The sequence below is a fragment of the Oncorhynchus masou genome, chromosome 18 (assembly GCF_036934945.1).
Source record: "Oncorhynchus masou masou isolate Uvic2021 chromosome 18, UVic_Omas_1.1, whole genome shotgun sequence".
Classification (NCBI taxonomy): domain Eukaryota; kingdom Metazoa; phylum Chordata; class Actinopteri; order Salmoniformes; family Salmonidae; genus Oncorhynchus; species Oncorhynchus masou.
This window is the reverse complement of record NC_088229.1, coordinates 34,543,835-34,559,130: the sequence shown is the minus strand read 5'-3', so window position 1 is coordinate 34,559,130 and position 15,296 is coordinate 34,543,835. Positions and strand designations below refer to the sequence as shown.

Here is a 15,296-nt window from a genome sequence, read left to right as displayed (position 1 = left end):
GCGGGAGACTCTAGCAGCTCTGGACAGGCGGGAGACTCTAGCAGCTCTGGACAGGCGGGAGACTCTAGCAGCTCTGGACAGGTGAGGCGCACTGTAGGCCTGGTGCGTGGTGCCGGCACTGGTGGTACTGGGCCGAGGGCACGCACCTCAGGGCGAGTGCGGGGAGGAGAAGCAGGGAGTACTGGGCTCTGGACACGCACAGGAAGCCTGGTGCGGGGGGATGCCACCGGAGGGCTGGTGCGTGTAGGTGACACTGGATAGACCGGACCGTGCAGGCGCACTGGAGCTCTTGAGCACCGAGCCTGCCCAACCTTACCTGGCTCGATGCCCACTCTAGCCCGGCCGATACGAGGAGCTGGAATGTACCGCACCGGGCTATGTACCCTCACTGGAGACACCGTGCGCTCCACAGCATAACACGGTGCCTGCCCGGTCTCTCTCGCTCTCCGGTAAGCACAGGAAGTTGGCGCAGGTCTCCTACCTGGCTTCGCCATACTCCCTGTGTGACCCCCCCAAGAAAGTTTTGGGCTTCCTACCGCGCCGCCGTGCTCGTTTCGCCAACTCCATTCTCCTGTAACCCTCCTCGCACTGCTCCAGCGAATCTCAGGCGGGATCCGGCACTCTCCCTGGGTCGACCGCCCACCTGTCTATCTCCTCCCAAGTTGTATAGTCCAGATTCTGCTCCCATGTCCAGAAATCCTGACATCGCTGCCTGTCCTGTTCCTGCCCGTTACCACGCTGCTTGGTCCTGTTGTGGTGGGTGATTCTGTAATGGCTTTCTTCCGTCGAAGGAGAGGAGGACCAAAATGCAGCGCGGTTAGTGTTCAACATCTTTAATATCGACTATAAACGAGAACACTACCAAATACAAAACAACAAAAGTGAAAACCGAAACAGTCCTATCTGGTGCAATAACACAAAGACAGAAGACAATCACCCACAGAATATGGCTGCCTAAATATGGTTCAACGATAGACAGCTGCCTCTAATTGAGAACCAATCGAGGCAACCATAGACATACAAAACTACCTAGACAGGAAACCGCCCCATAAACATACAAAACCCCTAGATCAGACAAAACACATAAATCCCCCATGTCACACCCTGACCTAACCAAAATAATAAAGAAAACAAAGATAACTAAGGCCAGGGCGTGACAGGACTCTAGGTCTTTTAGTGGATTTTGCTCTGACTTAAATACACATAGGAGTTTCAATGGCTATAGAGCTGATTTAATTGTAGAAAGTGTCACTAACTTAACACTTGATGAAGGGCCTGATTGGACCAGAAGTGCAAACACAACATTCGGCCCTCATTTGTGCCAATATGTTCCCTGCGGTGCTTCAGCCTGGTCTCAGAGTGAAAAGTATTGTATTTGACAAAATCAGCGCCACTCCATTTAGTATAATTTTTTTACTTTACATTAGGTTATGTTACATTGGCCGACATAAATCCTGGACACTCTAATTAATATGATATGTTATGTTTGGTATGACAATAGGTTACTTAATTGGGAAAACAAAAAGAAGGGTGGTTGGTCTGGGTGGATGTGTAGGTGTATAATGCAAATGTCTAGCAACCCAAAGGTTGCGGGTTTGAATCTCATCACGGACAACTTTAGCAACTTTGGAAAGGCTTTACAAATACTTAGCATGTTAACTAGCCCTTTAACTCCTAACCCAAAACCTAACGTAGGATATCATACTACAACAGTCAAACGTAATATATCATACTAAAGCAGTGAAATGTCATATATTATGCTAAATCAGTTGAACGTAATATATCATACTAAAGCAGTCGAACGTAATATATCATACTAAATGTGTCAAAGCAAACTGGTGCGATCAAGACGTAGGATACTAATTCGTATCATATTGTACGACTGCTATTACATTGGTAGGGCAATGTAATGTAACCAAACGTAAAGTGCATATCATACTAAATGGAATGGCACATATTTGAGTCAAATCTAATACGTTTTGCTCTGAGACCAGGTTGAGTGCTTAGGCAACCTTTCCGGAACAGCTCGATTACAGTGTTGCTGTCACGCCCTGGCCATAGATAGGTTTTTATTCTCTATTTTGGTTAGGCCAGGGTATGACCAGGGTGGGCATTCTATGTTAATTTTCTATGTTTTCTGTTTAGTGTTAGTGTTTCGGTTATTCCCTTTGTTATTTTTGTATTTAGTGTTCAGTGTCAATAAAGAAACATGAACACGTACCACGCTGCACCTTGGTCCTCATCTTCTTCCACCAACAGCCGTTACAGTTGCCTGGTAAAAGACCAATGTTCCTCAAACGGCCAAGAATCATTTGCCTAGCAAATGACCAACTTTCATCCAGAGCTGCATCCTGCTAAACATTTAACATCATCATTTCCTGAGATGACATCTCTCTCAGATATAAAAAAAAATGCTTGCAGATATTATAGTTAATCTGTAATATTTTCTTGTGCACAGATGCAGCATACCAAAACATGGATCATGATATTATACATGGTCTATGAATCATACATACATTATCTTCCTAACGTTCCTCACAGTTCTTTTCCATCCTGGTTTATTTGTCAAGGTAGAATCTCACCCTTATATTCTATGTATAATTTTCCACACAATGCAGTTTTCCAGATCTTTTGTGCCACTTTTACTGCATGTTTCACCGTGTTGTTATTTGCTTTAAACATGAATAATGTCGATTGTTTGATTTAATGTTTAATGTTGAATGTTTTTCATTTCCAGATATTTCGCCGTGCAGACAAAAATGGTGAGTACAATTTATGCTATTAATAAGATGGTCACACAAAGGATTTGCTTTCATGGTTTTTCAAATGGCCTCCTTGCAAAAACTGTATATGTCTGCAACGTGGTCTTAGAGCATTTGGTATTATTCTGTAAATCCGAGACTCTCCATTTAGTATGATATGTTACGTTTCATATGTATGTATTAATTTGTTGATGTCCATCATCCATTTCGTATGATATGTTACGAATTCCAATTTCTTGTGGCTAGCGTTAGCTTGGTGTCCAACGGTAGCTAGGCTAGTGTTTATGGGTTAAGGTGAGGGTTACAGTTTAGGCCAGGGTTAAGGTTAGGGTTAGGGTTAGGTTAAAGGGTTAAGGTTAGGGTGAAGGTTCGGGTTAGGAGTTAGGTTAAATTAAGGTTAGGGGAAGAGTTAGCTAAGTAGTTGCAAAGTAGCACCATCCTTTAGTTTTTTCCTTAAGTAACCTTCTCTTATGTAACCATACCAAATGTAACATATCATACTAATTTGATTGTCCCAGGTTTACGGTTACTACAGTATGTTACATCTAATCTTTGAGACCAGTCTGGTGACTGTAGTCTAACGCTCTTTTTGATATTACCAATCATTAAAAACATCCTTCATTGTTTTGGGCTCTCGATCTTAAAGGAGCAATTTTATTTATTGTAGGCACAGAAAATGAGGGACTGTGATAACTTCATTTTGAGAGACTGGTTAGATTAAAATCTAAAGCCTAGGGTAATGTTCATCAGGTAATGTTCATTATTGTTCATCAGATACAAAAGCAGCAGAGCCTTATCTATCTACTTTGCTGATATCTTTCTCAGACTTGGGAGCAAAATCTTGCAGCGATGGCAAAGGGGCAGTCGGTTTTATATATGAAACATGAGGATTGACAGGGCAGGCCTTGTGGAGATTCAGAGATTCGGTGGATCCCCTTGACTGAGCCTATCCACCATGCAATGCTCAAGTCAGGCATGTAGTCTGTTGTATAAATTGTCAGTGTTTTTTGGACTGTATTGTTTGAGATTTTACCTGTTCAGAAAACCCCAGACAGATCATTTGCTCTTGCTTTGTCATATCTTGTGCAAACATGGAAGAAAGAAACATGGTTGGAAAAACACCAAAAATAGACCTGAAAATGTTATTGAGTGAAATGCAGCACAAACCAATAGCATACTAGACTATAGCATCCATGTTCCAACACCTTTAAACAAAATGGTTTCTCTGGTTTTAGATTTGTTTTAACTTGATTTATTTGTGATTCAAATATAAAGTCTTTAAGTGAGTGCCGTCCCTAAACTCCACAGGGAAAAAACACATTGAAACGTTTGGCTTTGGGAAATTACAGTGACAAATAGGCATTTGTGTTTCCTTCTCACGTTTTATTCATGCCTTGCATTAGAGCGTAATGGGATGTGAAATGTAATAAGGATGGTGATTAATGCATGTATGAACGCAGGACAGCTTTAGCTGGAGAGCGTTGTTATATAACAGAGTGTTAATGATGCAATACATACTCCCTTGAGCAAAGGTCATCCAAGGACACTCCTGGATTCCTCGCAACGGCTCTCCTCGCCTCCTTCTCAAAATGCATTACAGCATTTGGGGCCGAGGGACCTTGGATCTTCTCCTCCAATATGGACAGAAGGAGGCAAATAGGATGCGAGGAATCACAGAAACAAACCCATTGGTCGATCATGTCATTCAAGACATGCAGCCCTAAAATATGCCCTTTTGCTGGTCAGTGAGCTGGGCTGTTGTGTATAGGAGATGCAGAGAATGTACAATACTGACGTCCAGGAGAAAAGACGGACTCTTTCATTATTATAGATTTGACCCGTCTCTGCCAGAGAGTGACTCTTTGGCTCTGTAGGATAACAGAAGAGCAGCATCTTGTAGCAAGTGGTGAACTAAATAATAATAATAACAATAATGAGCCTAGCATTTAACATTAACATGTCGGATGCTGTCTAGTTCCTTAACAACCTGGATTTTTATCCTCCCGAAAAAACATAAAAGAGTTGCTTTTTTCACTTTGCTGTGAAAACAGAACTTGAGTGTGTGTGTGTGTTTTGCACTAGTTATCTTCAATTTGCAGTAAAAAAAAGCCTTCCATGGTTTTCATCTAACTCGCTGAGCCGCGCACCCTGGAGGAAAATGTATGCTTCTGAGCAACACTAAGTGGGCCGCCATGATACGCCGTGAGCACTGCAGATTTACCACATTATGAGAGCTGGCTACTTGCCATAGCAAGTCCTTCTCCCTTTGCTATTGTAATGAATAATGGACTTTCTTAAGGAGCTCAACGATCCGCCATTTTCTCGGTTTGATCCAATGCAATATCATAATGTGTTTAAACAGGATGAGGTCCACTTTTTCAGGATAGGTAAATTGGGCTATGATAAAGTGAACAGTTAAAGTGATCTGCTCATCAAATTAAGGTCTTTAACGAAATGCCTTAAGTGCCTTAGACATGATTTTCTGAGGGTCAACTGAGGGCCAATGGAGGCCATAACTCTGGCATGTTTCCTAGGTTCTGACCCAAATGGCACCGTAGTCCCTATATATAGTGCAGTTATTTTGGTCAAAACTAGTGCACTATGTAGGGACTTGCCATTTGAGACACATATTATCGAGTCTGAGGACAAAGAGAGAGACTTAGCTATGGACAAATCCTAACTTGAAATACTTGTGCATATTTGCATGAAAATTCCACTTATGAGCATAAAAATAGATGTCTAATGAAATGACAATGCCCGTAAATACAAACTTACATACATTTGTTCACTTATTGTACTTGGCTGTGGTCAAATCCCTAAGACAGTGTATGGATATGTATTTTTGCTTACTAGGTATTTGACTTTATTGCTGTTTAATCCACTTTTAATTGTTTTATGATACATCAAAACATTAAATTCTCTGTCGGAATCTGGTCTAGTGTAGTGCTGCTGCCTCTGGACCACACATTGCCCCTTATGGTATGGGTTCAACCACTGCCTGCGACTTCATATCTATGTCTACCCCTCTCACTCATGCCTTTCTATCTCAGTACATAGAAAAACACTTGAAAACCTTAAAATCTGAGAGTGATTAGTTGTATTGCTGTGTTTTTTTAAAGGTGTTTTCAGGATGAATGGGACTCTATGGTGATACTGACAACACACAAAATGACTATCAAATATTATTTATGTTTGAAATAAAAATGTATTCAAAAAAAGTATTGGGGATTTGACTACAGCCATGGTAAGTGGAGAAATCAACTAAGGTTGTATTTTGGTTGGAAGATATCTTTCAAATTATATGTTGCTACATAAAATGTTTTAAAGGATTAACTTCATATGACCTGGACAGGCAGAAACTCTGGTCGGGGCCCAGTATTCATAACACATTCCACACGGCACGGCATATTCTCTTGAATCATACTTAATGTCACTAAGTGTTGTCATAGCCAATGGATGTATTTGCATACCAGGTGTATGTTGTCCATCACATGAGTTGATGGGCAGTATCAATTTACAGGTGTGTGGGTGAGGGCATGGTTGTGGGTATAAGTCAGTGTGTGGGTGAGGGTGTGTTGTCTGTACTCAAGCCTCTTTCCAGACAAGAAGAGAACTTCATCCATTCAGGTTTGTTCATTTTGGCTCTGACTTAGTTTTTTTATGTAAGAAACAATGAGAAACAGTGCAATATTTGTTGAATTGATTCATTTCAATAGATGTGCACTAATAATTTGATATTAAACTGATTATGGCAAGAATAGGCTGAGTATGGCATTAGTCATGGCATTAGTCATGTAAACGCCTTATTTTGATTATCTTAATCGGCATCCCAAAGGTTGTGTGTTTGAATGTCATCATGGACAATTTTAGCTAATTAGTCAACCTTGCAACTAATTACAACTTTTTAGCTACTTTACAAGTACTTAACATGTTAGTTAACCCTAACTCTAACCTTAACCCTTTCACCTAACTCCTAACCTTAACCCCTAGCCTAGCTAACATTAGCATCCTAGCTAACGTTAGCATTTGCCACCTAGCTAACATTAGTGTTAGTCACCTAGCCACTAGCTATAGTTAGCAGCAACAAATTGTAAACGGTCGCTGTGATAGAACGTTTATTTTGATGATTTTCTGTATTTTTCAGTCCCATCAGGTAGCCTGATTATCAGATGTGTTCATGCAAACAGGATTATTAAGGAGATCGTTCTTCTTGCAAAAGCATGTAAACATTTTAATCAAACTGTTACATTCATTTGAGTATTCACAATAGTTGTGTGCATGTAAATGTAGTTATTGAGTGACAGTAACACATATCATGTTGTGCCAATATTGATGCATGTCTTGAATTGACTGACTTAAAATGGAATTGAACCCTGGTTAATTTGATTGTCTGATTTACTGTGCTGTTGCAACAGGAAATAATCAGAATGACAACTCTTTATCGTTGAAGAATATCGACGCTCACACACCAGTACAGAAGGGGAAGACATGAATATCTCAAAGACAAACAGCTCTTCAGTAGCTGATCGTTTAGAACACATCTCCTCTGCCACCTGTGCAATCAACATCATCCTGGGTCTCCCCACCAATGTGTGTGTCCTGTGGCTAATAGTGACCGGAGCGGGAGGAACGATGGCCTCACAGTTCTTCACTCTCAACCTGACTGTGTCTGAAATCCTCTACTGCCTGTTTTCTCTTGTCAGATTTCTCTGCAAGCTCATCCAAACAACTGCAGTTACATATATTGAGGCATTTTCAATTGGTTTATTGCACACTGGCCGACCTCTGTTTCAATGCTGCATCTGTGTGGAACGCTACCTGGCTGTGGTCCGACCTGTTTTCTTCCTGAAATACAAACCCCTCAGATACAGGGTGGGGTGTTGTGGTGTTGCCTGGCTGATTGTGCTTGGGTACTCTTTGTTCTGTATGGTTCTGCTTAAATTGTCTTTACTCATAAGCCTATTCAACTATGCTATCTTGGTTCAGGACCTCATCCTGATGTTTGTGGTATCATTCTGCTGCCTGTCAGTTGTCAGGGCTCTGAAACAGACTAGGCTGGGAGACAGGGACAGAGAGAGGGAGAGGACAAACAGCATGAAGATAAGGGCATTTAAGATCATTTGGATTATCCTGGTGGCTATGATGGTGAATTACCTCCCTGAGATGGTAATTATGACTTTGTACGATGTCCTCGATGAGGCTGTGCGACATTTTTCATTCACTATTTCTGACTCCATCACTATGATTTTTGGCATTGTGCAGCCCCTCCTCTACCTCCACAGAGTTGGGAAACTTCCCTGTATCAGTGGTCTCTGAGAAAGATGTGACAATCTAGTATGGGTTGCTCACACAACTCACAGTGGCCAAGCTACCTAAAATGTATAATTTTCTATTGGAGGAGACTCAATGAGTCATTCAGCAGTTTAACCGTTGGTGACTAGATAGCTTGTGACCAAAATTGAAAGTTCAAACTTAAGGCAAGTGATCAGTGATTTTGGTTTTATTGTTTATCACAAATGCATTCACTGTATTAAAAAAACTATAATGGCATGTTAGTAGTTATTACTCTGTAGATTACACCTCCGATTTCTATTTTCCAATAAATTTCAAGATGAACTACACATGCTTGTCTTTCTTCATAGATTACAATACATGCATCATTTTAAAGGGTTGTGAGTATTTTATGGAACCAACATTTCTACTGTACATTGAAACTATGGAAAATGACTAGCCTATAGGACCTCTTCATGTAAATATGACTCATCTTTATAATGGATTCTTATTGGAGACATTGTTAATTAACTAATAAGGATGGATTAGTGCAGCTTTTTCATGATGGTCGCTGATCAATTGGTGAAGGAAGGACAATTGAGTTGCCAATGCCACCAATTCCAGTTGACCGTTTGAGTATACTGGGACATGAGATGCTTTAAGCTTTCTGGCTATGATACTCATATATCCAGTGTCCCCTTAAAACTAGGCTGGTGATGGGGCTTATGAATTATTAAATGTGCTGCTTTGGTCCAGACTCTGAGAATCTGTTTTCGTCTGCCTTACTTTAGCAGACCCTCTAAGAAATATGTTTCTAGTAGGATTTGGTTAGAGACACAGTGTTGTAGTGAGGATTGCTTTGATTTATGCCAGGGCTTTCCAACCCTGTTCCTGTAGAGCTACCTTCCTGTAGGTTTTCACTCCAACCCTAATCTAGCACACCTGCTTCTAATAGTTAGCTGGTTAATAAGCTGAATCAGGTAAATTGCAACTGGGGTTGGAGTGAAAACCTTCAGGAGGATAGCTCTCCAGGAACTCTTACCAGCAGTGGTTTAATATAAACTTTTCAGCCACAAAATGTTTTGAAGGAAAGTAAATGTAATTCATTTATTCCTTACTATTATAGGTTGCCATGGTGCCGTGAGGCCAGCTAGGCAGAGAGGTCCTGTAAATGTGTAAATATTTGACTGTTTTACTGTGTTTTTTTATAAAAAAAATATTGAATATACTTTATTTTGTTAGCTTAGTAATGATTGATTATTTATATATTGATTCAACGGTATATTGAATACAGTACAATATTGACAATTCTAGCTAGCGTTGGTTTTTATTTGAAACTGGAGATGGCACATGCTTGGAGAACACAGAGGATTGTTGTAATTTTGAGTGCATCGCTCACTCCAGGAAGGACTATCCCAACTATTGATGTGTACCCCCTAGCAAAATCAAATGGGCACAGGCTTCAACCATTTGGGTGCTACATGTTGTTTGAGGTGTATCTACCCATGAAGTCGGCAGAGAAGCTGGGAATGACAAGGGGTGGCCTGATGATTTTACAGCTAGATGCGACCACTGATTCCCCCCTACTCAAGCCTGGGCATCAGAGGAGCTGAGAATGGCGTGGCGGGGGGGGGCTTAGGATGGAAAGTGAAGGCTCTTCTTCATTGACTTTCAGGAGACTGTTGTAGCCAGGCTAGACCTTTGTACAGCCCACCAGAGTTGGATGTAACCTGGACAGCCCAAGAATTGTTTTTGTTTAGTTTTTGTTGTTGTTGTTATCTTTGAAATTATATGTATAATGAAAAGGATAATAATATTATTATTATTATCAATAATAGTCACAATTCACTTTCTGACATGGAGTCTGCAAAAGACGTGAGACTGGGACGGAGATTTATCTTCCAACAAGACAATGATCCAAAACATAAAGCAAAATCTACAATGGAATGGTTCAAAAATAAACATATCCAGGTGTTAGAATGGCCAAGTCAAAGTCCAGACCTGAATCCAATCGAGAATCTGTGGAAAGAACTGAAAACTGCTGTTCACAAATGCTCTCCATTCAACCTCACTGAGCTCAAACTGTTTTGCAAGGAGGAATGGGAAAAAATGTCAGTCTCTCGATGTGCAAAACTGATAGAGACATACCCCAAGCGACTTACAGCTGTAATCGCAGCAACAGGTGGCGCTACAAAGTATTAACTTAAGGGGGCTGAATAATTTTGCACCCCAATTTTTCAGTTTTTGATTTGTTAAAAAAGTTTGAAATATCCAATAAATGTCGTTCCACGTCGTGATTGTGTCCCACTTGTTGTTGATTCTTCACAAAAAAATACAGTTTTATATCTTTATGTTTGAAGCCTGAAATGTGGCAAAAGGTCGCAAAGTTCAAGGGGGCCGAATACTTTCTCAAGGCACTGTATATTTAAAGAGAGTACAAACACCTTTTACTTCCACTTCCAAGCACTGAATAGTTTTTTTCTTCTTCACTACCCTTGGTGATGTGACAGTAAACCTAAAATGTGCAGTGTAGCTTGGCTGACTTGATTTGAGGGAGAAATAACAGTAGTCGTCACCTAATCATGCTAGCAGTATAGCCCATCACTATTGGTAACATGCTTGGATATTGTGCAATTTGGATTATGTTGACTGATTACACATTTAGGTATGTAATTGGGTGTGAAACTAGAACAAAGAGATTGAAGCATATAGTAGTGAAACCTGTACACGGGAAGAACCTGAAAACAGAACATTTAGCATTCTCCCTAAGCAGTTACTGTACATCTATGAATGAAATAGAGCAGGCGTTGCGTTTGGAATACTAAGGAAGTTTGAAGAAATTGCTTTGGTCCTTTATTTGTCAGTGACTTTATTCTTACAATTTGAGGTCAAACTGGCCAGATTCAAAATTCTAGTACGAGTTGTGTCAAACCTTTTCCTCTCCCAGAGCTAAAATATCTTTCATCCTCATATGCTCTAAAAGCAGCATTTTCAAATGTTGTCGTGCATAAGAAATTAAGATTATCAATGTAATTTCATAAATGAAGCCCACTTGGATGACATTATGGTTGCTTAAAATGACTTGCCCTCATGAATTAAATTCATGACATGGAATTAGGCCAGAATGATGGCAAATTTCCTCACATATGTAATTATTTACTGTAGACCAAGCTGTCTGATTTCTGTTGACTGGTGGATCTCTATCTCTCTCATAGCTCAGTCTCTAGTGGTAGTCGGGGTTTGTGGAGCAGAGCTGGGATAGATCTCATTAATCCACAGTCACTGTCAGTGAGCCCAGACCACTCTAATCACCCCACACTCTGCCTGCCTGTCCCCCAGGGCCTCCACAGGCTCTCTGCAGAGCCACCAGCATGACTTACCATAGGAATACACTGTACTTAACTTTGTTTTACAGACAAATGTGCCTGTGGATGTATTTGCATACCAGGTGTATGTTGTCCATCACATGAGTTGATGGGCAGAAGCCTGTTCCCGCTTCCCCTCCTTGGCACTCGAAAGTGCCAGGCTCCCCAGCATTACGCACTCCAGCCACTCTGCACTCCAGCCACCATCAATACGCACACCTGTCTTCCCCCGTCACGCGTATCAGCGTATTATTGGACTCACTTGTTAATTACCTCCCCTATATTTGTTAGTTTCTCATCTCTGTTCCCCGTTGCTGCATTGATTGTCGTTTGTCGTTGTGTGCTGACGCTGCTCCTGTCTTGCTCTTTGTCTGTTCCTCATTAAATGTCAACTCCCCGTACCTGCTTCTCGACCCCAGCGTCGGTCTTTACACTTTAAGAGAATGTTGAAATATTAGAAGATGAAAAGAATCAAAGGGATTGTCAAATGTAAATCATAATTAAATTGATGATCAAGTTATTCCTTCCATATCATTGGAGAAGATGAGAGACACTGATGTACTGTAAAGTAAAAAAGGGGAAGACAAAGAATCTGAATTCTGCATACTTCAGTTTCAAGAGGAAAAACTCTTCGAATCAAATATTGCCTTGAGAAAGGGTTGCCATTGACAACAGTGGCTTTGTCTTCTGAATATTTTGTTTCAGCATAGGGAGTTATGTGAAATAATTGGAATTTATACAACGGGTGGGTCTAATCCTGGATGCTGATTGGTTAAAACCGCATTTCAGACGATGTCTATTCCACACGTTACCCCCGGCTAAATCTAAGACGTTGAAATGCCTATTTACTCTGTTCCATCCCGCTGTCTCATCAGCTCAGACAGGCAATTGATATACTATATAGATATACACTGTAAAAAGCATCTAGACATTATCTCCCATTTCTTTTAGACTAACATTTCGTTTTCAAGAGTGGAGATTTGTACAAACCTTGCTGTCTGTCTCTCCGACATTTGCAACATTGTTTCAATATTGAAATATTCAATATTGTCTTATGGTAATGAACTCATGAATCAGCATAATTTGTATTGATTTACTGTTGAAGGAATTTAATTCCTCTGTTTTAATTCCCAATTAAAATTAAACACTGTCAATTCATAAGAATTTGTAAGACCCTTATTTTATAGGAATGGACAGAGCCCGGTCTTAAAAGTCAAGTATCAGCCTTTAATCAAGAGAGTACTGCCACAATACAGGTTACCACAGGTTATAAACTGAAAATGACATCCTTAGTTCCAGCCCCAATCCGTGCCATATCCGTTCCAGTACAAAGGCTGTCTCTCCAGCCTTCCCACATCCGTCTCCCTACCAATTTAATATAATTTGCGAGTCAATGTTTTCTTGTGTAGATAAGCACTCTAGCCAGTCTGATTCATTTGTACCAAGGAACAGACAGTCATTGTTCTAACTTTTGTCCACGTTCACACACACACATTATTTTCAGTACTGGGATCAAGAATGAAAACTCATACATATACAGTAACATTTAGTATTCTGATTAGTACATGTACAGTAACATAATAGTATTCGGATTAGTCAGTCCTGATTGAAATGTATACATAATTAGTCATCATTGATAAAAATTCCCTTAACATTTACAAAGAAATGTCAATATAAAAAAACGAAATGCAGCAAGTTTGCTGTCATTCCAGCTTCAGTTTGAAGTGATTGTGTTAGCTGTGTAGTTGGCTCTCTGAACAGTTGCTTGGCGAGAAAACAAATCTTCTATGCCAGGCGAAATTCGCTCATTAGCTCATTTTTATGGATGTATCCTAAAAAAAAATCACAAGAAAACAGCTTAAACAAATGCAAATGCAGCTACTTTGCTGTTATTCTGGCTTCACTGTTTGACATGACTGTATTAGTCAAAGTTGGCTAGCTAGCAAGCAAGGTATAATAACGTTGCCAGCCATCATGGCAATGGAACACTTAGAATGTAGAACTGGGTCGTGTCCATAGATTTAGAATAAAAATACGTAACGACCAGCTGGCTTGGGTAGCAACCCTAGATTTGTGTCGGGACTATATCTCGAGGAAGGTTGAAATAGCATGAATAATTTCATCAAAATAAAGTTTTTATCATTATTTGAATATGTTCATAACCCATTGTATAAAAGTGATAATGCTCTTTATTCACGCCTGGCATTATCTCAATTAAGTGATAATCCCCTCAAAGCTGGTGTTTGTCGGATATATTGGTACAATTTGTTGGCCCGAGACAAATACCCATGCAAATATATCCTCCAAACACCAGCTTCTTGGGCATTATCACTTAATTGAGAAAGCCTTAATTGAGAAAGCCAGGCGTGAAGAAAGATATTCCTGTACTTAATTTATATAGTGCACTCGACTCACTGAGACAGTGTTAGGTACTAATTCTCAGAGAAAATAAACTCTACGGACACTATGAAAGCTTAACCAAGTTTATTTTCCCAGAGGATCAATACAACATGAATAAGTGTATTTCCTATTCTCAGAACCCAACACAGTTATTTAGTTCTAGTAACTTGAGTCTTGAACAAACTGAGTCATGAATACTCCTTTATTGTCTTCTCTGTTTCAGTAGGTAGTTAACATGTCCCTGGTTTCCCTCTCTCAGACGATGGCAAGCTATCCCTGGAGGAGTTCCAGTCGTACTTTGCCGACGGTATCCTCACCCCAGAGCAGATGCAGGAGCTGTTCTACTCAATTGACAGGCAGCAGACTGAGTGAGTGCGTCTTATTTGCCTCTGGGAATCCTATTCAGTCACTGCCACACAGGCGTCGGGACGTAACTGCCACACAGGCGGGACGTAACTGCCACACAGGCGGGACATAACTGCCACACAGGCGGGACGTAACTGCCACACAGGCGGGACGTAACTGCCACACGGGCGGGACGTAACTGCCACACGGGCGGGACGTAACTGCCACACGGGCGGGACGTAACTGCCACACGGGCGGGACGTAACTGCCACACAGGCGGGACGTAACTGCCACACGGGCGGGACGTAACTGCCACACGGGCGGGACGTAACTGCCACACGGGCGGGACGTAACTGCCACACAGGCGGGACGTAACTGCCACACAGGCGGGACGTTTACACTTCAATGAGGATGTGTCAATATTTCATCAAGGGAGCTTAGAATCTGTACCCACTGGGCACAAAAAATGTCAACCTGTCATTGGATTTAGGTTCAAAGTTGAGGACTTTTTGCAAATCCAATCAGTTTTCCACGTTGATTCAATGTCGCCACATTTAATTATTTTGTTAAAATGACGTGGAAACAATGTTGATTTAACCCGTTTTTAGCCAGTGGGTATTTTTAGTAGTCTATTGAAGGCTCCAGGAGGGGTGAGGAGTGAAGCTTGAAGCTGAGGGTGTCCTGAAATGTACACCTGTACCCCAGCATGTTTATACACAATAGAATATAAAGACAGAGGGAAAAAATGAAAGACAATGTAGTCAAACGATGTCCTCATAATTGATACCGTTGGTCAGGAAAAGTAGAGGTATAAGGCTTTCTTTGAAGACAATGTGTGCATTATAAAAGAAGATACACATACTATGTAAGACTTTTACACAATCCTTTGTTTTCTTTCTTTTTGCTCCTTTGTATCTCTAGGGAATGTATCACAGGATAACAATAGCGGCTTTTCTCATGGAAATGACTTGACCTGTTGTCCTTACCTGCAGTCAAAGGACCTAGTGGCCTCGGGTGGAATGTTATTAATATTTTTTCAGAATCTCATAAATGATAAACATACATTTGAAAAAACACGCAGAAAATCTGGTGTTTCTATGTCAAACGGTTTTGTTATATTTCATTCTTCTGTGATCTATATAAAATGTAATAT

The 15,296-nt window shown here is 40.7% G+C and overlaps 1 protein-coding gene across 1 annotated transcript in view; it reads left to right on the top strand.

The window, feature by feature from the left end:
- Positions 1 to 15,296, top strand: part of LOC135504464 (N-terminal EF-hand calcium-binding protein 1-like) — a 38,401-nt gene that overhangs the window by 6,133 nt on the left and 16,972 nt on the right. Inside the window, exons 2-3 of the mRNA XM_064923083.1 lie at positions 2,738 to 2,762; positions 14,058 to 14,166. Coding sequence (XP_064779155.1) covers positions 2,738 to 2,762; positions 14,058 to 14,166 — 134 coding nt within the window. The remainder of the gene's footprint in view (positions 1 to 2,737; positions 2,763 to 14,057; positions 14,167 to 15,296) is intronic.